The 26,740-nt window shown below is 36.3% G+C and overlaps 1 protein-coding gene and 1 pseudogene across 10 annotated transcripts in view; one reads left to right on the forward strand and one right to left on the reverse strand.

The window, feature by feature from the left end:
* GluClalpha (glycine receptor alpha 1) overlaps positions 1–26,740 on the reverse strand; it is an 84,052-nt gene that overhangs the window by 29,375 nt on the left and 27,937 nt on the right. For 3 of the 10 annotated variants that reach the window (XM_018454107.1, XM_018454118.1, XM_018454115.1), the window contains exons 1-3: positions 10,328–10,580; positions 9,837–9,904; positions 8,351–8,463 (exon numbers count right to left, since the gene is read on the reverse strand). In XM_018454107.1, the coding sequence (XP_018309609.1) occupies positions 8,351–8,463; positions 9,837–9,904; positions 10,328–10,330 (184 nt within the window). In that variant the 5' untranslated portion in view covers positions 10,331–10,580. Of the gene's footprint in view, positions 1–224; positions 293–8,350; positions 8,464–9,836; positions 9,905–10,327; positions 10,581–15,349; positions 15,962–26,740 lie in introns of those variants that run through there. The other 7 variants (XM_018454108.1, XM_018454117.1, XM_018454110.1 and 4 more) reach the window with 6 other exon arrangements.
* The window catches only part of LOC108726486 (cytochrome P450 CYP12A2-like), a 7,917-nt pseudogene continuing 2,230 nt past the window's right edge, over positions 21,054–26,740 (forward strand).

Genomic DNA, 26,740 nt, shown 5'->3' on the forward strand with positions numbered 1-26,740 from the left:
ACACACACACACACACACACACACACACACGGACACACACTCTTTGAATTCGAGATCAAGACCGCCTAAACCTACTTTTGCGCCTACTGCGTTTTTGCAAAGTGACAGAGACAAATAAAGAAAGGGGTTAGTCGCGTCGGCAAGAGAAGAAACGGCGAGTTGCGGCCAATTGCGGTTTCAAAAGGCTTTGTTTGATTGTGTTATTAGCGTTTATATATACTTACCATCTTGATGTCACTAATTGTCGCAATGCTTCGCACAAACAGGTTTACCCGGACAATGGCCGGCCCATCTAAGGGCAAAAACAATACAGCTCCCTTTTAGTGAATCAGCATTTCTGGTGGCTTACATACTCTACTGGAATGTGCCCGACATTATCTTTTACCGCGCTTGTCGTCTATTTATTTAACCGGTTCCACCGAGTCTCGATGCGATTCAGGGCTGTTCGAAGGACAGGTGCGGAATGATTGAGAGTGAGTCGGTTTTCAAATCAGTTACGTCGTCGAACTCGATTGAGATTCGATTCACGCGAATACTGTCAGAATCGAGGGATGAGACCATTCTGTAATCGCTTCACCTCTATTTTCCTCGAGGACCGGCTACAGAGGGTTAACACGGGGATCACGTATTTGGGGTGATACCTCAAGAATTCAAGATACGAAAAAACCGCGGAGTCATGGAAGAAGATTGGCGCGAAGTATAGCGATTCGTAAAAACTGTTTGAAAGAAACTGTTCCGGAAAGAAAATCCTTTGGAAAAAAAAAAACCGGAGTAGCGCTGTCGTCGAGGAAAATTGTGTAAAAGTGTCCTTTTCCTGTCGTCACCTAATTATGGTGCGATAACAAATTGTAAGATCGTGACTCACGTGAATTACATACCTGAGCACGACTCTCGCGTGCCGACTTTAATCTAGAGCATTATTTAAGCTTAAATCGATTCACGTATCTCACGGCATACATCTCATGGTAATAAATGTTTTCGTTCACCTCTCGCGACAGCTCGATGAAAAGTGCAATGCGGTGCGCAAATTATCAAGTAAATCTCAGGCTGTGAGATATGTGTATTATCTTGCATAGCATCAAGCTAATTATCGCTTATTTAATACACTCAAACGCGTTCATGTGCGTGTAAGAATTTTAAAAGATCAGTGAAAATGTCGAGATGTTAAATTCGTAATGTGTTTCAAGCGTTTCTTCCGTCGGCTGTCACAGTGCGTGTTGAACTTGCTCGCGTGAAATTATTCTGAGTGCCAAGCAGTACGTGTGCGTTTCGCTTTGTAGGATGCTTGGCAAGGGACGAAGATCGCGATTATCAGTGCGCGACTGACTTAGGATTGCCATCCATTCTCTTTTCCTCACAATCCTCTTTTTTTAGGACGTCCGGAGTGATTTTCCAAAGGCGTCCGAAATAATTACGAGCGGGTTTTCAGGAAATCTTCAAGATATATTGCTTTGACTCCTCCAGCTGTCCTGTATTAATCTACAACAAGCTTTAAGAGTCTATCTAGACAAACTTACACAACTACATAAATGTATGCATGAAGAAAATTATCCAATCACATTTCTATTGTAAAGACTTACGTACGATTGGATAATTTTCTTTATGCATACATTTATGCGGCTCTGCAAGATTGTCTGGATAGACCCCTAAGCCGCAAGAAATTGATCCATCACAGTCGAATGTGAGGAAATAATCGACTATGATTGGTCAATTTCTTACGGCTTAAGGCTTACGGTAAACCTGGGACACAGACTTTTGTATAATGCGTAATGCATAATGTATAAGGAGATCTATCAATCAGAATCCATTTCATGAAAGGAAGAATTCTAATTGGTTGGCTCTCTTATGCTTTATGTGTTATGCGGCACCTACAATGAGTTTTTGAGACGTAAAACTTAAGCTTTAAGCCTTAAGAAATTGACCAATCATTCTCCTCACAGTCGACTGATGGATCAACTTTTTCCGACTTAAGGCTTAAGTTTTACGCTTTAAAATCTCACTGTAGACGCCGCTTTATGCAAAGGTCTGTGCTCCCGTTTTTAGAAATTGACTGTTCTAATCAATTTTACTAACTTATATTTCTGTACGCATCCAGAGTTGCGAGCAAAATGTCTGGGATTTTTGTAGCCTGTAAGTTTCGAAAATTTGAAAATTTATGGCAACCTTATAGGCTGACTTAATTACACGCGACTAATGTAACCTCTCGTCTAACACAGACATTTCTCTATACCGAAATTTCGTATTTAGTGCCGTCATCCCCATCGGTCCACGTGACGGGTGTACAACACAAAATCCGGTCGCGGCCTGCCAAATCCGGCCACGTATAAATCCCATAACTGCATTCGACGGCATGCCGATCGCGAGCCAGGGACTCCAGCCAAATCGATGCTGCGTGTATGTTTGTCCCCTCTCTCCCTCCCCCCCTTCTCACTCTCTCTCTCTCATCCTCGATATCGCATCTATGTGGCTCTCTTTCCATTGTATGTGTTAACACCTGTTCCGACAGGCAGCTGCGCTCTCACTCTTTACCCGTTAACCTTCGATTGTATAACAACGATCGAGCCGTAATGCAAACACGAACGTATGTAAATATGTACCTACGTTCTGCTATCGCGTCTCAATCAATTCGGTTTTTATTTGGTTAATGTTTACCGCCCTCACGCACATCTTATCCTCCCTGTTTGTTTAATCGAAAGCGCTCGAACTATTTTGCCATTTTACGGAATCCGTCAGTGTTGAGAAGATTAATTTAATCACACAAAATATATAGCGCGAAAATAAAGCGAAATAAAAAAGCGAAATAAAAAGTCTCTTAAAAAGGCAATATCGTTTTTGTAAAATATACAATATGCCGTGTTTAATTTCACGTTAATTAATGCGTTAAAATTATTGCAAATTGCCCGCTCTGTGAAGAGTTAATCAATAAATAACGTGTGTACAAATAAACTTCTAACGCAACTTTATATAAAAGTTTTCATTCAATCACCGAATAATATGAACCCTTGATGGCTCGTTAAGGGTGATATTCAATCTTCATTCATTATTTTAACCTCGATGCAAAATTTCATTTGTACACGACAATATTCGCCTGTTTCCTTGACATTTCATCCATTTCGTGCATTTATATATGCATGATTGGCGTATCTAGACCAGCTTTATACGGATTTGATTGAAAAGACGAATTCCTTCTCTTCCACTGTAGCGAGCTTAACCCGTGTGACAGACTGGCGTGATTAATTACCTGGTAGTTCATAATTCGGCAACAAAATTCCCTTCAGTTCTACTAGCATTCACGCTCACGTATTTCCCTTCTTTTTTCATCCCTGTTTCAGTTATGAATCTTCTTCAAGTCACTTACGCTCGTTACCGCCGTATATATAGTAGTTAGTATTCAGCCCAGATTTGCGGACCGTTTTACAGGCGGAAGAGGGGAGTTGCGAGTAAGATACAGTTAATTCGCAACCACAAAGGATACAGGTATGTGGATAGCGCAATGTTCTCCCTAATGTGGTGACCTATTGTGCTCACCCCTAACTAGATCCTATCTCAAACGGCGACTCGCGTTTAATAACATATTCCTGCTATACATCGCTATTTGCTTATTGTTAGTTTAATTTTCGTAAGACGAGCCAAGAGTACATTGCCTTTTTGGCGCGATCACAGAAACGTGTCACGAGAAAACTAATCGAAGTAGTTTTATGATTTATTTGTTTGGATCGAGTTTTAAGCATCAAACATTTGCGTTTTATTACTCGCATTATATTGAAAGATTTTACGACCGAAATAATAACTGAATAATAATGAACAATAATTGATTCTTTCGTAAAAAAAAAAGTTTAAGGATCCGTTTAATTATTCAATTTTTAAGCGAAAACTTGAAAAAATATTCAATGCTAAAAATAAAATAAAATTAGTATTTTAATTTTCCAACACAAGTTTTGTCAGGAGAGAGAGAATCAACTCAAACTTTCTTAATCTAACTTAGCAGATGCGCGAAATCTTGGGCGACTTTATGTAATTTGACGCTTTGTTCTCCTAAACGAAGATGAAGCGTTCCTTTTTCTATTCGAATTTTCTAAATCAATTACCCTCGCGTGATTATGAGACCAGGAGAGTATGTAAAATGCCTTCGCGTGTAATTATTCTTTTCTTTACTTGACCACGCAATTAAAATATTAATAATGAGTTCCTGTCCGCCCTCCTACTGCAAATAAATCAGGCAACTGAGACATTAGGCGAAAGATTAAACGACAACAGTTCATCAAGATTGTAATATAAATAAATCGACTGCTCCGACGGAATTGTTTGATCGATATTGGGACCACGTCACTCATTACGCTATGTTACATAATATTACAGAATGTTACTTGTAACCCGAACGCAAATATAAATTCCGCAGACCCACGAATTGCAGATCTATCGTTGCCAAGCGTTACCAAAGATTTATGGAAACGTATAATTTTCGGATGACCCATTTCCATTTCTTTAGCTCAAATGTCAAACTTGACGTTATCGCGACATCAACACGCGTTTTATTGCGTAAGAGTGATTATATAACAACTTGAAAATGAACGAAAAATTGCAGAAATGCTTTTTTTAATGTCAAAATGGTAAAACTGCAAAAACTGCAGATATAATTTTTTTTAACTTAGCAATATTAATAATTCTGAGTTATAGAATCATAACTCAAATATGTAATCCCATGTCAATGCATTGGTAGATGTTGCGAGTGTACGAGAGATTAGGAAGTTTATACGTAAAAGTATTTGTTAAATTTGAATGATTTAAATATAGAATTTAGAAGGAACGTACAAGAATGAAAATAAAAAAAAATACATCAGCTCACTCCTCGATTGCGAAGGAGAATGACGATCGAGAGTGACGCCGGACTTGAACGCGTCATACACGGCGTGTTTACGGCTCTCATGGTCGATTAACTTCACGCGACGTCATCGACGGTAAACCGACCATGATTACGGATGGGGTGAAATTACAAATGCGCGATCGATCGATCGAAGGACACTACGACTATCTCCAAATTACGCCCGGAAGGGCACGGGTTCTAGGACGGATACTCGGCAGCGTATTAATATCCCTCGCATCGCATCGCATCACATAGTATCGTATCGTATCACATCGTATCACATCGCATCGCATCCAATCGCATCGCCTCGGGTGCGCAATCTTGAAACGATGTACTTCTCCCAGCCATCCCAGAAGTGGCAGCCGGGGGTACGAAGTTCTATGAATTTCCGCCTTTCCATCGCAGACTCGGCGATGGTAAAAATTCACGAGCAAACGCGCACTCACGGCTGATACTCGAACGATAAAATTAACGAGCATCGTTTACCTCCGAGACACGCGATCCGACTTAGCGTCACTCCAGTCGGATATAACACAGCCGAACGCGAAAAGCAGACCCCGAAGACTCACAGAAAAAGTGATTAAAGACCTCTTATTATCGCGTGACACGCCTATAAACGGGTGATAAAAAAATCACATAAATCGTTTTCTTCCGAGTTTTAAGGCGATATATATATATATATATATATATATATAAGATGTCATTAATCGATTAAATCACCCATCGTGAGCAGATAGAGTGAACCGAATTGAGTCGAAAAGTCCTCTACCATTTCGCAATTTTCGCAATAGTTAACAAGATATTAATTACTAAAAATGGCCGAATATTGGTCTTCAATAATTTTTTTCTCAAATACTATCAATTTTATAAAAAAACTATAAGAGACAAAAATTGTTTATTTTCTTCTCATAGAACTCTAAGAATTTTTTCAGAATTTTTTATCAACTTTTTAGTACTGCATTTTCTTATTTTTATTATCATGAGAAAATACGGTATTAAAAAATTCTGAAAAAATTTTCAGAACTTTAATTAATATCTTGTTAACTATTGCGAAAATTGCGAAATGGTAGAGGACTTTTCGACTCAGTTCGGTTCACTCTATCTGCTCACGATGAGTAATTTAATCGGTTAATGACACCCTGTATATTATGGATGTGTCTACTGTAGAAATCCGACGCGTGCTTAGAGAGTATTCCGACAATTGTATTCGTTCGTTTAACTGCGACATGTAATTGCGCTCTCGGTGCGATTTATTTAATCCCTCTTTCACACCTGCTTGTAAGGATACAATTCCATCGTAACTTCAATTCTAAGCTCGGCAATGTCGATTACGCCGTCTCTTAAAATTCGTTGTAGCTATATATTTTTTCTTAAATTTTTCATTTCTATTGTTTTATGAACTATAAATGGCATTGTACTAAAAAGTATTATTACGTAGCATTATTTAATCTTTTAATTATTATTCGTATTGGAAATACCTTCTAATTGTAAGATGAAAATATGTTTCTCTTAATTGATTTAGTCTTTCAATAAACAAACGTCACGTTACCGCATTTTGCAAAGAAAAAAATTAGGAAAGACAATTTTATGCAACGAAAGAAAATTTTGGATATTGCAATACGAAGTATTGCAAACATACAGAAAGATAAAGTTTTGCTGATTATCTTTAGCAACCGATTTGATTCCGATTTATATGCTTGCTTTATTCAAATGTCATAAACACGCGAGCCAGTGATATTTGTCTAATTTGGTCTAATTATCTTGAATTTATGCAACTTAAGAAAATAGTCGATTTCGATAAACGGTTGGATCAAACGAATGTCATTTCCCTTGTTGATACGGGATAACATTCACAGTTCTAGAGCTCTAGATTTACAAAAGTAGCGCAGTTTTGATCATTGCGGATGCCGACAACTTTCTTATCGGCTATTTCAATTTTGGCCTGATCGTCTATCGTCCAATAAGCAAGTAATAAATAATAAGCTTAGTAAATAAACCAATAAATAAACTCAGTAATTCTTTGATATATGGTTATTAAATGATAAAAAATGGCGGACTTTTGGGCTACTCTTATAAATCTAAAGCTCTACACATTTCTCTATTTGACCTTATTATCACGTCAAAAGTACTCTGAACTGCCTTCCGTTCGACCAGCTGACTGCAGAAATCGCGATAGGAATCGCGATTCAGGATTGCCATGGTGCAATCGATATCGACGAAATTCCATCCGCGATCCATTTGTCGCGTTATGTGGTTCGAAATTGCAAAAAACGAGATATTTTTTGCACGTAATGTGGAGGAGATTGGAAGACGATTTTGATCAAACTACGGCATTGCTTCGTAGACGCGTTGCTCGAGATGAATACGTGAAAAGTGCTATTAAGATTGCGCAACGACTTTTCATTCTCATATGAAATTTATACCCTTTTTTGTTAGAAAACTAAATCAATCTGTGTTTAAACGCGGTGTATAATTAAAATTTATGCAAACTATTTTTTTCTTCGTGCTCTATTATATACAAGTATCTGATTTATCGAAATCAAATACCTCTTATACATATGAAGCTATTATTATTATTACATGTAATGCATATATAATAACATATAGAATCACAACATTCTAATTAAGAAAAATTTATATCACCGCAAATCTCCCAATTTACCCGCACATTTTTGCCGAGTCATTAACAAGAGGAAGTAAATCGCGCGAAGGGAAGAAATAATATACGATGCATCCAAGAGACAGTTGTAAGAATATAATGGGTTTGTATTTTTATTTCCGTACTAAACTGCGCTAGAACTCTCTCGCTTTCGCCAAATATCAAACATATATACCTATCCTACTTTAAGTTCCAAAAGTGTGTACTAGTTCAGCCACAGAAAACGAGACCTAATATCGCGATATAATGCTCAGCAAGTCTCGAGACTTCTCGAGACCGATCGTGGCTCGTTCTGAACGTTCAGTACGCCGCTCACACATTCGCGAAGTTTATGAAGAAATTTCTCACCGTTCGGTACGCATTCACTCGGTACGGACGTGCGGAAAATTCTCGCAATTCATCTCGCTCGCTTATTATACATACATATAAATATGTATATATATCATCAATATATGAATGTATATATATATATATATACACAATATATATATTTTAATATGTATACGTATATAATATGTGACGTGATTATCAATGAATTCGCGCGCTCGTCGTCTGCGTCGCATTAACGACGACGTAGATCGTGTTTGTATCGCGCATTCAATTCCCCGCACTCGGCGAAACTTAAGCCTTTCTCGCCAGAAAGTGCGGTGTATATCTTTCCGTTGCCCCGTTATGTACCTCTGTTTTCCTTTCCGCTTAATTTTTTTTTCCACCCTACGTTCACATTTCTCGGCTGATTCGCCGCGAGATGTCGGTATAAAAATTACGGTACATGGTTGAGGATGGGCAGAAGGAGTAAACAAGGACTCACAAATTGTTATATTCACCTGTTCCGTTCTCCCCGCTCGGCCGGATGCGCGCATCGTATCGGCCTGGTCCTAGGATGTTGTCGAGCACTTGCTTCTCTTTCTCCCGAAAGTTCACTTTTGGCTGCGTACATCTGGAAGAATGTACCAACGACGTCGTCGGTATTATAAAGAAAAAGAAATCTAATTTCTAGAAAGAAAATTTCTTAATGCCCTAATTATTGTCTTAAATACTGAAAACAATTTTTGGTTGAAAATGGACGAATCAGAATTTTCTGATTCGTCCATTTGATTAAATTTATTCTAGTTGAGATAATCGGAATTCTGGTTGATACAATATTTCTGGTAAAATCTACTAGAATTCTTATTTTTACCAGAATAATTATATCGATCAAAATTTTAGTTATCTCAATTAAAATTCTAGTAGATTTAATCAGAAAATTCTGATTCGTCCATTTTCCATCAGAATTATTGTATTTAATCCAATCAACTGAACATTTAATCCAACCAGACCATTTTTCTCAGTGAATAAATTATAAAAATATATAATAATAATAATTATAGCAGTTAAATATACAATAACAATAAGTAATAACAGCTTTGCTAAAGTATTTAAAAATTTAACTAGATACGGATCTGAAAATAATTTTATTGGATTCTCAAAATAATTATATAGAACATTTAATTGACATTAAATTGATAGCTAGAATTAAAACTTTTATTTGTCGTGTTATTCATCATGCTTGAGTTTCCTATATAATTATTTTGATGAACTCAGAAAACTATTTTCAAAACTGTATCTATCTAAATTTTCAGAATTTTATTTTAGCAAAATCATTATTTCCATGTAGAGAATATATATTTCTCTCTGACCTTTTTAAAAAATTCGTGTCAAATTTATTTATAACTTTATCGTATTTCTAATCGTAATGTATGAATTTTAATGTATATATCTTGCATACCATTATGTGTACATAATATATATACTTTATGTGTGTATTCAGAATCTTCAAATATCTTTTGTTATTACACATAAATATATAAATAGAATTCTATCCTGAATTTTGACGCAAATTATATAATAAAACACATTTAAAATGGTTTTTAAAAATACACTGTTGTAAAAAATATACACGTCGCAAATCGTTCTTCCAAAAATTTTTAATTATTTTTCGGTTCCTATTTCGTTCAATTCTGCTCGCGTGACAAAATTTCGAAGGTGACGCACGTCGGTCCGCTCATAAACTTTATTTCCTTATAAGCTTTATGCATCATAACAATAATCCCGTGTGGGTCAATAACATATATCTTTACGAGCTACAGCGCTCTTTCTCAGAACTATGTTTTTATCGCTAGAAACCCTCTCGCGAAATCTTGACTTGACATTGTTCCAAAGACGTAACAACTGTTTTATTATTAATTCAGGCGATAGAACAGTTAACTGCGCGCGAACAAAATTAGTATGAAAAACTATCAGTAACAATTTGACACATCCGAAACAACCTACCTCGATGGATGCAGCAGCACCGCTAGTAACACCAGTAATAGTGGTACTCCAGGCCACATTGCGCCGGCCTGCAAGCAAACAAGATGCACACACCTTCATAAAAATTCTGCGGCGAGCTGCGGAACGCGAATCCCTACGCGGATTCGCATTAGCGATGATTAAACTTATCTATCTCACACCGCACCGATGCAATCTACGTAATTTCTCCCTTGCGATCCGTAATATCTCGACTTTATTTAAACTCATTTTTATTTACTTTATCGACATTGCGCCAAGCAAAAGCAGACGACGCGTCTGCTTTTTCCTCGCAGATCACGAAAATCTATCCGCGTTTAGAATTACTTCTCGCTAATTCCCATTGATTTTAATTGCTGTCGACGCCAACTCGAATGATGTTGTTTCCAAACTAAACCGACATAATTGCAATATCACACGCGCGATATTTAATAGCGAAGGAGCCGAAGTACAAAGCCGGGGATGCCTCCATTTACCATGTCTCACCAACTTCCCGATGATTGATTGAATTAAGACGACGTGTATGTGTGTGTGAGGATCAAAGCGTAGAGATGCACGGTGTACTCCTTTATGCGTACCGTACAAGAATATCAACTGCCTCACGAGATTAAGTTGATTATACGTGGAGAAGGAAATACACACATTCCCCGTTTCTCTTTCTACACGAATATAGGTATCGTGGTATCGCAACTTAAGTTTCAACGTAAAGAAGAATTGGAGCGGTACCAATCGCTGTTTGTAGGTTACTGAGCGAGGATGTCGGACGTGAATTCTCTTCTATATATTCGCCTATCCATCTCGCTTATTTCATCTGAGGAGGTAATTCAATGATAATTGCGAATTGGATGACCGCCCCGACCGTGAATTGAGGTAGAAGCCGGTAGAGGTGGTCGCGCGTGGTATTAAGAATTGAATAGGTGCCAAGACACAATGCGTGGTCTATTTTTGTCGGGAAAACATGAAATTCTGATTGAGTGATCATGTGGGAAATCTCGTAACACGCGCACATCGCACGTGTCAATTTCTTAATTTAAACCGTAATTCTACGCAAAACGCCGCATCGCGAAATATATTTCCTCAGCGGCTGAAAAGTCTATAGAATAACTGCGTAACGAGAATTCGGATGTTGGAAGCTAACGCGGAACATGGTAGATGCCCCGAGCGACGTCCGTCGGCAATATTGCCGGGTAACCCGAAAGTTTCGAGTACTGTGACCCAAACCCGACCCGCGTTACAGCCGACCCGACCCGAGCTAGAAGCCGGGATATCCGCAGATTCCAAGTACTTGAGAGACCTTAATCGGTTGTTTGAATGCTTCGCGGTCAATTTCTCTCTCCTGCTCTTCCTCTCATGCATTATTGTTGTCGAGATATGCGCATAATTTTAAATTTTAATTAAAAAATTATCTAATACGTTTTTACGAAGAGGACACTAGAGTATCCCATGCAAGTACTCTTACTTAAGCAAAGATTTACCTCAATTTAAATACTTATTTTTAATGGCGTGACTATCTCGAAAATGAGAGAATTAACCTGTAAATGATCCTTGTGCAAATATTTGCACAAGATTCATTTGCAGGTCGCGTACGTTCGACATTATAATCTTTGCTATATAATATTTTATAATTTCCGCGTCGTAGAATACTACGCTGTTTGCTACTTGAATGATTGGTAATTGACGAGAGCGATGATACGATGAAGTACGTCAACGCGAAAATGATTTTGACGGACTTTATTCCGGATGGTAGGAGACGAGAGGAAAATGATGATCACGTGAAGGCGTGATTGCAGTTAACGAGGTCCGTACGCGAACGGCAAACAAGTGAGCGGGCAAGTAGTACGCAATAAGAGGTCCTTTTCAGTATCAGCAATGTCAGTGTCGTTCGCGGTATAGGGGAAGACACAAGAGTCACCCTTATCGACACGTAATATCTTTGTTCGTTATTAAATTACACATCCGCTAACACGTGTCATTAGTGAATTACAGGGTAGGTATTCAAATCTTATAAAAGCATTCCCTGAGAATTACAGATTTTTCTATGAATTTTATTCAAAATTCCAGATAAGATTAGAGACATTCCTAAACAAATAATTCGAAAATTATATATATAAACATAACTTTTGTTTACAATATGATAAAAAGTATAATTCTTATATTTAAAAAAAATAAAAGATATATAAATAATATTTATAAGTAAATAACATTTAGACAACACAAAATACTGAAATCCATTTTTTTAAAGCTTGAATTTGTTCGTTAAGTGTCTCTACTTCCTTCTGAGCATTTTTAAAAATTCGAATTTAGTCAGTCTTAAGAAAATCGGTAGTCTTAAGATGCCTTTTCATGCTGACCCTCATTTTTAGCGTCAAAACAGATAACATGATAAAAATTCACGAATATCAATAGCGTTAATTTCGATCACGTGACCTATTTTGACGCTAAAAATGAGCGTCGAGCATCAGCATAAAAAGTTAATCGTACAAGTTGGCCAACTTCAATGATTCACCGGTAAGACTTAAGACTACCGAATCATTGTAGAATCAGTATGCGAGGTTTTCTACAATAGAAATCTAGTGGTCCTAAAATCTGAAATTGTAAGCAATTGATCAATTATAGTCGATTATGTATAGGATTCTCCTCACGTTTGACTACGATTGGTCAATTTCTTACGATTTCAGACTTTTATACGACCACTACAATTCTTATTGTAGACCACGTATTATTCCTTCACATGCTGTTAGTAGTATGCCACAAACGGCTGATCAGCTGCTATCTGGCAATAGAGTCTAGTCAAACTTGCATTATTTATCAAAAAATGGCCAAAGAAATGATTTTGTCAAACAAAATAGAATTTAAATTTAAAAATAGAATTCGAAAAATTTCCCTGATAATTCAATAAAATTGCATGAGAATTCCAGGTTTTCAAGAGTAAAAAAAATTCCCTGAGAATTCCAGGTTTTCCAGGTTTTTCCTAGTAGAGGAAACCCTGAATTAGTACTTTGTCAGCGGACGCAATAATGAACAGTTTCTACTGATTTTATTGATAAATACATATCCATAAACGTTTTAAGTATCATCGAATCAACTTATCACTCGGAACAACGCGTATAAGGGGGTATTTCCGCACACACTTTCCGTAACAGTAATCATAAGACGTACCGTAAGAATCGGCCAATTAGAATTAAGAGTTCAAAAGAATTCTTGACTGTGATTGGTTGATTCTTACGGTACGTCTTATGGTTACTGTTGTGGAAGGTGTGTGCTGTGGATTTTAGGGCCATGGCACACAAAAAACTTAAAGCAGTAAGATGTAAGGAGTAAGGAAATCAACATGTTGGATTGGCTACTGCTTACGTTTTACTGTTTAAGTTTTTTTTTGCGTGGCCCTTAGTCAATCAGAGCTGAAAGTATTTGAAAATTCTTGACTGTGATTGGCTAATTCTTATGTCTTACGATACTGTTACGGAAAGTGTATGTGACAGCTCTAAGGAATCAGACTACGCATTGAAGATTGAGATTGAAGATTGAAATTTGACCAATGAGGATAAAGGAATTTTAGCTCTTATTATTTTTATTAGTCAAATTTCAATCTTCAATGTGTAATCTGACTCTGGCTTAAGTCCCGAAACACAAGAGGAGTAAGAAGCCTCAAGTCGTAAAAATTAGCCAATCACAATCGAATATGAGAATAATCGACTATAATTGGTTGATTTCTTATGACTTAAAGCTTACTACACCTATTGTGTTTCGGGACTAACGCGATGACTATTAGAGATTTTGTAACAGAGTTCTGCCACGAGATGACAAATTTTGATTGGCCCGTCATTTTTATCAACTTCAGTAAGCTAGAATGAGTAAGATAGTATAAGTTAGAATGAGATAGTATATAAAAGAGACAGAATAAATATTTTTTTGTCTTACTCTTATTTTGACAAAATTGCTGGCCAGGCTCTTATAAGGTCTCTAGTGTCCACAACAGAGTAGTAAGTCTTAAGAAATTGACCAAGCGATTATTCTCCTAGCATTCGACCGTGATTGGTCAATTTCTCATGATTTAAGGTTTACTACCCTAGTAGACGGCGTTAAGAAAGAAAATTCCAAGGTAGAGTCGTATTCTCGAGGTGGACTCGCGCGAAGGAACGAGTGAGCTATGATTCGAGAAACTTGCTGCAATCTGTGTATCAAAATAAATGTTTCCCAATTGTTCCGTGTGTCAGTAAGAGTTGCCGCGAGTGTATTAAGAATATCGATCTCTTTTGGAGATCTAATAAACCCTATCTTCATACCGAAGCTACATGAATAGACCACGCGGACACTATAACTCATAATTTAGGTACGGCGCTGACAAATGGTGACAAAGAAGAAGAGCGCGTGTGGGTGAGTTACCGAAGAGGGGAAGGCAAGCGATTTACGACACATACTCTCTCCTCCACCAACTAGTTTGCCATCTGTATTTCCATCTCTTTCATCATTGCAGAGTAATGCCCTGAACGAATACGAGGATTTCGTCCGCGACAGATTAGCTTATCGTGCAAAATCACGGATCAACGTGATCAGTCATCGATTGGTAAAAGCCAATTTAATGGAGGGTAAATAAAGCGCTCGAAAATGCATCTGCGCCGTAGTTTAATGGCATCATATATTTGACACGTCCCTGCAATTTATCAATCTTGATGCAACCTTAATGGCAAAATGTACATACGTCATGCTTATCGTTACGCAAAATCCGATGGAAAATGGAATTAGCATAGAGCGCGTGATAAAAATCTAAATATATTTATAGCCTGTCTCTCTTTTACATGAAATATATGTATATTTATAGTCGCTAAATTACACGTTAGATTAGGCGTAACGACGCGGCGACGGAACGAGATGTTGTTGCATGACGAAAAGATGCAGTTTTCTGGTCGCACGATCTTTGACAATGTTGGGCGATTGACCCATCAATTCGTTCGTCGATATTCCGTTACATTCGTATCTACGAATTCGTCTTTCCGTTCTGCCAATTGCCCATATTTATCTGTCCCGTCCGTTTCGGCGTTGCCATCGATCCGCCCATTGGTTCATCTATCAACCTCTGCCCGTTCATCCCGTGTCACCCACCGAACTGAATGCGTGCGTGCGTGCATACTTATCCAATCTATCCACCAATCTATCCCACTTGTTCCCGAGTCTTCTCTCTCGCATTCACTCTTTCGTTTCTTCTCTCTCTCTCTTATTTTATCTATCTGTTTATTCTATCCTTTCGCAGTCGTTCGCTTTCTTCGCGCTCTCAATTGGATCTTACACGCCGCCTCGATCGACCTACAGAACGACCTATCGCGCGCCCGTTTAACTCGTTCTCCACTCCCGAGAGTCCCGGGAATTCCCCGAGACGTGTGATTTTCTCGTGCGGACGTCGCGCCGCGAGATCCGGAAAGAGGTTCGCGCGCGCTCGCGGCCAACGGCACGCAGCCGTCGAAGTCGAGATAGGATGGAAGCTGTCGCTGAACCCTTACCTGGAGAGGCTGACAATCCTAGATGCTGGACACCCCGCAGCTACGCTCGATTACTGGCATAGCGTGGCTCTTCTTCGGCACGACACTCTGACAGGCCGCCGAACTCTCCCTCTTTTTTTCTCTCTCTCTCTCTCTGTTTGTCTCTCTCTATCTATCTATCTAACTACCTCTCCTCTCTCTACCTCTCTCTCGTTCGACTCGTAAAGTGTCCTACCTCGTGAGGTTCGTCTCCTGGACTGCCACCGTGGAGAAAGCTACATGCACCCATACCTACTACCTGGTTGCTAGCGCTATTGATCCCGGACCCCCAGACTCCCAACCGACCCACGCAGACGCCTCGCGTTGCTGCGTCGCTTTAGCAACGTGACGTCATTCACCGCCCCGCGACGCCCAGCCCGCCGCCAGGATTTTCTATACATCTTTCACCTCTCTCTCGCAAGCCTTTCCAGCGCTGCTGCCGCCACCGCAGCTGCGGCCGCTACTACCACCGCTACCGACGACGACAACGTCGGCGCCACCGGTTCCTCTGGGTCCCAACATCTCCATGTACCACAACATCACGTCACCGATTTCGCCACGAACGCCCGATTTCAACGAATTACATATATGTATATGGCGCCATTGATAAATGAAATATATCTCTCTATCCATATATACCTGGCGATTTATTAATAAACGTTAATGCGAGTAAAATTATCCTATTTTTCAGAATTATATTACGATCTCAAAATTATTAATCTCTTTTGTGAGAAATACGGGCGCGACATTAAATCCGACCGAGTGCCTTTCGTTTCGTCGGAATGTTAAGGGATGTCCATTTATTTGAGAATGTCAATGCCGTTTTTGATATTGTCATTATGATCAGCATTGAACTGGTCAAACTTGAAACTCGACCATTTCCAGCCATCGACATGTACCTAGATACGAAGCGTTCGTTCGCCCCCAGTTCTCACTCTCGAGCTAATAGATGTGAAAATCTGTAATGAGAGACAAACGTGAATTCACGCCTGTAATGAACGTACGCGCAGAAATCTCTCCTTGAAACTGTCCTTTTTTCGCACATTATGTAATTTAATATAATGATGGTTTCTTTTAATTGTTTTTTTAATTATATTAAAGAATAAGTAATAATAGTAATAACAAATATTGATGGAAAGTAATAATTTCCGTAGAGAAAATTAGCAATACGAGAATAATTATGCAAAAAATCTTTCTCTCCGTTATTATTTCATCTTTCTATTAATCCAGATGTATATCTTTCTACATAAAGCGCCGAGTTTCGTGCAAGAAACGGAATTACGTAAAAATACATGAGGTGTCCCAGATTTTTGCCACGCGATTCTTGATCGAGTTTCGGATCCTTGAACGAGTAGACACGCGTTCTTAACGAAAATTTATATCGTTGCACCTAGATTATCCTTTCCTCAGCGAAAACTTGGATCATGGCATCTACATTATCAAAGTGTCAGAAGTCATTTTATTTTACGTCGCGTGCTAACTGCGAATTGGAAGCTCAGGGCCAAGATTAAATGTCCAACGCGCGTTTCTCTTTAAATACACGCGATAACCTTTCAAAATTACACAGACACGCCGGCATTCACCTCATGTAATATTTTCATTATTCTCACAAAGTGATATCGTATTACGACGTATCATATCGTAAAGACAATGTACAATAAAAAATTCCGATAATTGTGCTATTGTTACCTATCTTTTTCAGAGGCCCAGGGTACGAGAAGTCGGTCATTTATTGTCTTGCCTATCAATACAAAGAAAGAAAGAAAAAAGAGAAAAAGCTGGCGGAATGCAACGATTAACCTTTTGTTACGAAGAGCTATTATATATAATGGCTTTCGTACGTTCATTATGTACAAAAAATTAGTGCAACTGCTAAAAAAATGCATCTAATTGTTAGATAATGAAAGGTAATAGCAGTAACGCAATTATATTACACGAGACAAACCTCTAATATTATCGATCTAAGGTAGTAACACACGCGAGTGTTAATTAGCCATCAGTGTGAAAATCTATACTTAAATCTAGTATTACTGGGAAAACATTGAAAAAATATTGCAACAACAAAAAATTGTATTTTCCTACATATACTACTTGTAATCGCGAGATTTCTTACACGAATGTGTCGATCGCTGTAATCATCAGTACTAAATAAGGAAAGCCTTGTTAATTACGTTATTTTGTGTATTCATCATCCACATTCAAGTACAACTGCATCAAAAACAGGAATATTCAGATACAAGTCGCGATCACGTACTTCTCAGTGTGAAGTTTACATTCACGATTACAACTGATCGAGTCACAATAGTACCAACAGAAGACGGTTCGGTGAACAGACATATCTGAGCGATGATGAAAAATTCTGTTGCGCGCCCATTTCTAATTTTTTTCTAATTATATATCAATATCACTTATCAGTATTACAGAAGGCAGAGACAAGCAAACCAATTTTTGTTTGGTGTAAAAGGGGCAAAGTGATTCGACCGGAAATGACACGTGTCGATAGAAGGGATCGTTGAGTCTACGGAAGTGAGATACGCGCGCCCGTGCAAGATTGTTCGATTACACTTAACTGTAAGTACATGTTTTGTCCCAATTGACGAGGTGTTACATGAGTGCGTAATATACCGTGAACGTGTTGCTTTCAATTCTATTGTTGTGCTCGAGCACGACTGTACGGACAATAAATGGTTTCAACGTGCAAAGAATCTAAGTACTTCTTTCTTACTTCATTACTTTCATTTTATTACTTTATCGTTAGATTTATCCAAATACATGCGATACTCTGTGAATATGCAGCGGAATGTGTACATTGAGAGAAGAATGTACTAAATCTTAATAAATATTTATTTGTATAATACTAGCTAAATATTTATTAAATGTGAATATACATTTATTTGGTACAAGAACTATTAAAAATTTTTAGTATCTATTTTCAAAAAAATATTAAGAATTTAATAAAAAATTTACAGATTGTTCCATTATGTCTGAGTATCTATTATATTAACGAATTTGATTTGGAGACACTCAGTGCGCACTGATGCACATTAAAGCCATCGTATACAAATTAACATAAAAATATGTGTTTAATATAAATATAAAAACACAGATTAAGCCACGAAATCCTCAATATATTTTATTGTGCTGTTAAGTAAAATATGCATTTTATAATTCCAAATTTTTACATTTTACTTTTACACAGATTAAATCAGTGTATAATGGTTTTAATATGCACTTGTGAGTCCAACCGAATTCGCTATATGTAAAATTTTAGCACAATTCTCTTATTGGTTTAAAAATTATTTAATTTTTTGTTTGTCTTGATTTCTATGTAAAATAATGTTTTATAATATTTATTTGCGAACTTCATGAGGAAGTAATATAAGAATTAAATTAAATATTACACATAAACTAACAAAACAATAAATATCTGCAAAAGTTTATTTGGATCCATTTCCTCGTTTAAAAGTTATTAACCTGCAGTAAAATATGGTTTATTTTACCGCATAAAACCATTATAAGCAATTAAATTATCTATTGCTTTGTTTTTTGCAGTTGGCAGAACGTATTCATTGCTAATATCATTAAAATTTTTTTAATGAAATTGACTGATTTAGCTATTTTTGACTGATTATTTGACTGATACATTTACCTGATATTGTTATAGACAAAATATCTTTAATTTCATTTAACTATCATTTTTTATTTAATAAATATTTATTTACCGTAAATAAATGTTAAGTTAGTACTATTCAAACAAATGTTTATTAAACCATAGTATGTCTTTCTCAGTATACGCTATGAAAACAACTTCTTGTTGTTTTAAATAACAAAGAAAGGTAGGATAAAAACAGATTAATTTACATAACTGTGCAATGTATCCTATATCATATTGCGTTGCATTCTACATTTATAATATACTTTAACAACATATTGTAAACATTTATTGGCTAATATTTTTATAAAAATCATGTTTTAATAAAATTTTTGAACATTGTCGAATTTTATACAGAAAGATGTGGCTGACAAAGCGCATTGCTTTAAAAAAATCGCAATAAAGACCAAATTAGTCACTAGATATTTTGTTAATTCAGACGGTGAATTTTCACATATTACATTATTAATGAAAAATAATACCGATATATTATATAATTATTGATAAAATATATAATAAGAAGTTCGTTGTACCTATTGACCTCTGAATGCTGACTAATTCGACCCATGTAGACTCATTAAAAGCTTCGAACCTTCGATAGACTGCACCGTTTTTCTCCGACACAAAAAAAAGGGGAGAAAAAAAGGAAGAAAAGATCGCGGTGGGTAAAAGTTATACGGCAAAAGTTGCTTCATCAGGCGTTTCCTGCATTTGGAACTAATAACAAACCCGTCGTGTCACGGGGTGGTCACAGAGGAAGGAAGGGGTGAAATATGACCTATTTTCGTCACTCTCCGGATTGAAAGTATTTCCGACATCCGAGGGTTAAGCTAAGACGAGAAAATGTCGAACGGGAAACGAGCGCGAGGAGAGGGTGAAAAACGGGGCGTTCGTCGTCGCCGTCGCTGTCGTCGGCCTGGCTTGCTCCTGTTATAATGTGAACTGACGTACGTCGATATAGAGGCGTCGCGTGTTTCGGTCCAGCGGCAGCCGCGCCGTCTTCTCGGGACCATAACTCGATATCTCTTGGAAAATCCCTCTATCGCATGCTTTACAACCCCTACAAAGCCCGAATTGAATGTTAGTCTAAGACGAACTGCCGCCTTGTAAATATCACGTGATCGCTCCTTCGTCTTTGACTGCAAGCGCTATGTACACATAACTAGAATTACGAACTCTGTGATTAAAAGCAATTTCGTGTAAGTAAGTTTCTCCTTAACGACAATGTTAATTACTGTAGAAACAGAAGAGTAAATTTGATTTGACGGTACAAAATATACTGAAAAAATACTAAATTTTAATAAATATTTGTTTAAATAGTTCTAAGTGAATATTAACTAAATGTGAACATATATTTATTTGATACAAAAACCATTAATTTCACTTAACTATCATTTTTTATTGAATAAATATTTATTTACTATAAGTAAATAAATATTTTACTTAGTACTATTCAAAGAAATATGCATTGAGAGATTTAATAATTTTTTATCAGTGTAGTTTATATTCATTTAATAGTTAAATTATTCTTTGTTAAACTTCAAGAGCTCATTCGATTTTGTCAATTTTTTTCTCCGTTTTAAACTCACTGCGTCCGCAAATAGTAATTTTAAGGAACAGTCATTTTACACACAGAACAGTCAAAGAATTAACCCTTCTGTCACTAAATAGCGAGTACTTCGCGTTAATTCTTCTCCACCATATTTTAATCTCTTACTCGAGATTAAAATTCTGATCTCGGTCTTTCATGTTTCACAGCACAACGTGCACACTAGAAGTTCGATCACAGTCTTATTCGTGTCTTAAATTCCATGCGCATGGTACCATACGCGATATTTTTCCATTAGTCTAAACTAATATTCTGAATCATGTATTTGCTGAATAAACACGAGTTTCGTTGCCGTAAATAACCGCAAAACGTAACCGCGTACATATTGAACGCGTTGAATCGATAAGCGAGGGCGTTCGTTTAAGAATACATGGTTGTGGATACTTTTGCAGAATGAACAAAACCAAGAAATTGATAAAATACATATGATATATGCTAGAATTCTTACTCGCAAGATCAATGGCTGGCATTTGCTAATATCAAAAGTACAATGTCGTGCAAAATCGGCTGTGAGTTATCCGATCGAATATAATGAAACGAAAGATGCGAACAACGAAGTGCAATACACGCAGCCGATCAAGGATATTCCAGGCCCGAAAGCATTGCCTTTGCTTGACAATTGGTTCAGATTCCTATCAAACATAGGTAAGAGATTCTGTCATGAAAGCGGATTCAAAACACGCGGTAAGATTTTTATCGATACCTAAGCTGAACAACAAATCTTCATGATATCAAAGTGATGTCAAAATGACATCATTAAAATGTACACAGTGAGAAACATTTTGTATTTTTGTTAAAAATGGTTCAATCATTTCTTTGTTAAAATTTTGTGTAGAATTTTTAACATATTCGTGTTAATTTAACATAATGATTATATTATTTGCATATTTTGTGTTAAATTGATATTCAACATTTCTTAGTAATGGAATAATATATATAATATTATAATAAATTAACAATTAAATATAACAATGTATTTAAAATGTAAATTCTAAGATAAAGGAATAAAATACGTGTTAATTTAACATGTCATAAATATTAATTTTACTGAAAAATTAGGCTTTTATAATTTATTTACAAACTGTGTCAGTATTACATTTTTGTGTTAACTTTTTATATAATATTTGTATTATTTTCTAACATATCAATCTTGTCTTAGATTAACACAAAAGTATGAGTGGGTCGTTTGGGACACGAAATGTATTAAATTTAACACAACTTTTCCACTATGTAATCATCAAGAGAGAAAAAAAATCTTTTTTCACAAGATATATAATATTATATCTTGATTCCCAACCGTATCTCTTTATAATTCTCGACGCAATAAAGAAAATTTCTCTTAAAAACATCCTTTAAAAAATCCAGAAATAGAATTAAGCTTGTTAAACTCTAGGCTAGATAGATATCTATGAGTGATAGTATATGTGTGTCTTATATGTACAAAGAGCGCCCTAGTTTTGCTGTGCTCTCTCTTATCGTTACCCGTCTATTATTAAGACATTAAAAAATCCGAAAATGGAAAAAGTGCAAAGAGTACGATTTCATTAAACGGTCTTTTCAGCTTACGAATCGCAATATTCTTCTACTTATCTCTGATCGCTTCAACTATCTACATGATTTGCGTCGTGCAGCTAGTTTCAAACAGAGTTATGTCGTACTAAATTGTTAGATTAATAACGTATTAGCTATTATGGCAGTCGAGATTGCAACATGGATAAATGCACACGTTTCTCGATGCAGTACGTCAGATATATGGTCAAGCACGAAGGTCATCGATATCCCGAAAATTCGTCAGAATATGGGAACACGAGCTGACGAAGCAACCCTCCTCTCTATCGATATCCTAATTCTCTTTCTCTCTCCCTCTCGCTTTCTCTCTCTTTCTCTCTCTCTCTCTATATATATATATATATATATATATATCTCTGTCTCGCGGGTCTCTCCTGTGTCCTGTACGGTCGATAGTCCACCGAGTGTATAGAGAGCCACAGAGGCCAAACACAGAGGCCTACATAAATTGCGTACGATGTAACATCTCGTCTCTCACTGAAAAGCTGGCGCTCTCCAGCCAGAGCAAATTGTGGCACGACTTTCGATCGAAAGTCAATTCGCACGTGATGCAACCGTGAACGATCAAGGTGCATGCGTCGCAGATCAGCGAGGAGGTGGCCAACGAGTTCGCGGAGAAAATGCGAGCACTACGGGATCCTGAGACCCTGGAATTGCTGAGCGTCTTCACCAACGAATTGCTAAAATGGGCCCTAGAGTGTAAGTGATACCGAGTGAGATATTTACACCGCTGATGTTTTGCGCTTCTCTTCGAAAATGGAGCATCTAGAATGATGTACGTATGTAAGTTTCGCTTGTAACAATGGAGTTGATAAATTAGCTCGCACTCCAAATTCAATGCACGTTGCGGCAATGTACATTTGAGTGTGAATCATAATGCATTTATCAACGCTATGACAGGAGAGAGATACGGATGAAAGTTAAAAATACACCGCTCTATATTTCAATATTAAAATTCGTCGATCGTTTACCGTTGTGTCGTAATTAATAGCAATATGTTCGATCACGCTCGATTGTCGGCTAGGGTGCTTGAAGCCTAATCTTGCCGCAGACTCGGAGCAGCGAATAATGATTAATTGCACGAGATGTTCGATCTCATGTACCGCATGGAAATTCAAATGTCTCTGTGGAAGATATACAATACGCGCGGAATCTCAAGAAGTTCTTCCGTGTGCTGGATACGCTTAATGGGTAAATATTGAAATTTATACTCGTTACACTACTACGTCAGCATATTACTCCAAAACTCCTACGTGAATACGCGAACTTGCTACTTCACGTCGTCATTACTATGTAATCCTCAATGTGTTTCCTCGATATTCTCACGTCGCGAAGTTAGTTATCAATAGCGTATCATGTGTCTCGTTAATTACTTCCTATCTAGAATAAAATTTAATGTTTTACGTTATTCTATTACCCTCTTCTATGTTTCACTTGCGCATAAATTCACCCTGCACGTAACAAGCTTCAAAACACGACTCATCGTACTCGCGCAATTTTATTTACGATCTCTTTTAAAATTGCTAGTAAACACATCGAACAGGCCAAGGCAAAGTATGAAATAATGAACAATGGCACAAATCTACGTGACTGTAGTATATTAGAAAAACTTTTGCGTATCGACAAGGTAACGGCACAGGTAATGACAGCGCTCGACATGCTAACAGTTGGTATTGATACGGTAAGTGCGAGATTCGAGCTCTTCAAAACAATTCTGAAGTTCGATCTTCTGTAAACAAAACATTATTTCTTTTCCGATAGATTAAATATAATAATATAAATGATTCTAAATAAATAAAAAAGAATTTTTCCAAATTATTCCTTATTTCTATCTAGATTTTTTTATCTATATCTTTATTTTATCTATATTTTTATCTATATCTTATTTTTTTATATATTTAACCGCAAGCATTTTTTTTAAATACATCTGAAATACTTTGGACAAAAGAAAGATGATTAATTAATTATATCAAAGTTCCAAAAGTAGGGCTGTACAAGATTAAGTAATAATCTGTTACAGACTGGCAACGTGTATCTGGCAGTTTGCTGTATTACATCGCGAATAATTCGGAAAAACAGGAAAAACTGCGAGAAGAAGTAATATCCGTGTTACCGGACAAAACATCGCCCGTTACGCAGAACGTTCTAAATCAGAAGAGATACGCTATGGCCTGCATCGAAGAATCCCTTCGATTATTTCCCATTGCTATAGCTATTCTTAGAACTATGCAAGCGGATGTTTGTATAGAAGAGTACAAAATGTAAGAGTGCGTGATGTTTTCTTTACTTTTAATTTATTATTTATATGTACAGTTTAATCCGATCACTAATTAATAACTATATTATTTATATCTTTTCGTTGGATTATTAATTAACCCATGAAAAATTATTTTCATTCGTTTATTTAATTAAACTATCAATATATTTCATATATTATTGTTATACTAAAAAAAATTTATTAACTCTTAATATATATTTCTTTGCATAGTACTAAGTAAACGTTTACTTGCAGTAAATAAATATTCACTCAATAAAAAAATAATAATTAAATCAAATTATCATTTTTAAATTCACGGTTTTTATATCAAACAAATATTTGTTCACTTTTAATAAATATTTATTTTGAACTATTCAAACAAATATTTATTAAAATTTAGTATTTTTTTCAGTGTAAGAGAAAATTCACTCTAAATTTCACGATTTATACGAATTGATAAGTTTATCGGGTACATACATGTCGCGAAACAAGTTACATCACAAGTTGAAAAATCGCATTTGTAAATGATTCTCTTTTCTATGCCAGTTCGATGTCATGACTCGTCATTCTCTGATCGCGAATGAGCCCACGCAGTTTTCGAGAACGTAGAAATACATTCTCGAGAGATAGTTGTGGGGTAACACGGAGTTTCCATCAGCCAAGGAGGCGCATCCCTTCGCGTACATGCTTTTCGGATTTGGCCCTCGCACCTGCATCGGCCGACGATTCGCCGAAATGGAATTCGAGACATTACTCTTGACAGTTCGTAAACTTGCTCGTCCTGCTGGCAATTCTATTGCTCGGGGGATTCAGTTTCTCGAATAACGATAACAAGATTTCGAAATAACGTGTCTCGCGTTAAGAAGGTAATTATGTCAATCAAAAATGTTTTGAATTCCCTGAGCCCTGAATTTTTACTGTTAAAACGATTAAGATATTTTGACAAAAATTGGTTTATTATATGCTCGAATCTCAACTAATAAAATAAATCTTTAGATATGGAAAGAACGGTTTTACTAAAGATATCTGAATATTTAACTAGATATAGATGTGAAAATAATTTCTGTAGATAATCAAAATAATTATAATGCAATAATTATAATGTAGAACGCTCAAACTGGTTGCTAGAATGTCAAAATTTTTTGCATGCAACATTGCTCATGTTTGAGTTTCCCACATAATTATGTGATGGTCCAACAAAGTTATTTTCAAATCTATATCTAACCTAAATTTTTATATTATATATTTCAGTAAAATCGTTCTTTCTGTGTAATGACAATTAATTAACAAAATTCGGCTACTATTAATAAAATGTTCTCTATTTTTTATTTTTTTTAGCATGAGGTAATTATATATTATATTATTCATGCTATAGACACAAATTTCTTTCGTTGCTTGTCGTTTGAAATATTTGTCAAGAAAAAACTACTATTATATTATTATATTATAAAACTACTATTATATTATTAATGGTTGTTCTGTTAATCTTATTGTTGTATTTCACTCATTCCTACACACTTTAATACAAACAGCTGAAGCGAATGTAAACGTCCTTTAAATGAATAACACGGAAATCTGATTTTTGTTTGTTTTCAATTCACTCGCATGTCTCCGAGGAGGACGTTCTTCTTTTCACCGATGTTTTATTCATACGCGATAAGCGTAGATGTTTAATAAGTTGAGAGGTTTAAATGAGCGCACGCGCAAGAGTATATCGCATGCTGAGATAATAACAGAAACAGACGACATGCTTGCATAATGTGCAGATTCTCTTGGAGCGTTGGACTATGCGTGACAGTGCAATAACGATGTTGTGCTCAAGTATGAATTTCCGGAGAGCTAAATATTCTCGTGGATTCTCGTTGGCATCGTTCCTTTGCTCATGAAGAATTGAGAAACATGTAATTTATCCTAGCAGTTTAATATGAACATTAACAAATATGAACATTAATGAATGTGAACATTAACAAAAATGGCTACTTTTAACCTTTCAGTAAGTATGTGGGGCATTTAAGCATTCCAGGCATAGTTTTTCTTAAATATTTCATACTTTTAGATTGACAACAGAGTTCATCAATTTAATATTTTCCTATTAATGTCCTAATAATTCCTAATAATTCCTAATAATTCATATATTTGTGGCTTATTTCTATACCAAATCAGCTAAAAACAAATTCTATAAATCCGAGAAGAAAATTCTTACGGTGTTGTTTTGCAAATTGCGTAATTAAAATAATAGTGACTGTATTATTGATAATATTATGTCATTTTAAATGTTTATAGTTT

The sequence above is a fragment of the Mycetomoellerius zeteki genome, unplaced genomic scaffold (genome assembly GCF_001594055.1).
Source record: "Mycetomoellerius zeteki isolate Tzet28-1 unplaced genomic scaffold, Tzet1.0 scaffold426, whole genome shotgun sequence".
Classification (NCBI taxonomy): domain Eukaryota; kingdom Metazoa; phylum Arthropoda; class Insecta; order Hymenoptera; family Formicidae; genus Mycetomoellerius; species Mycetomoellerius zeteki.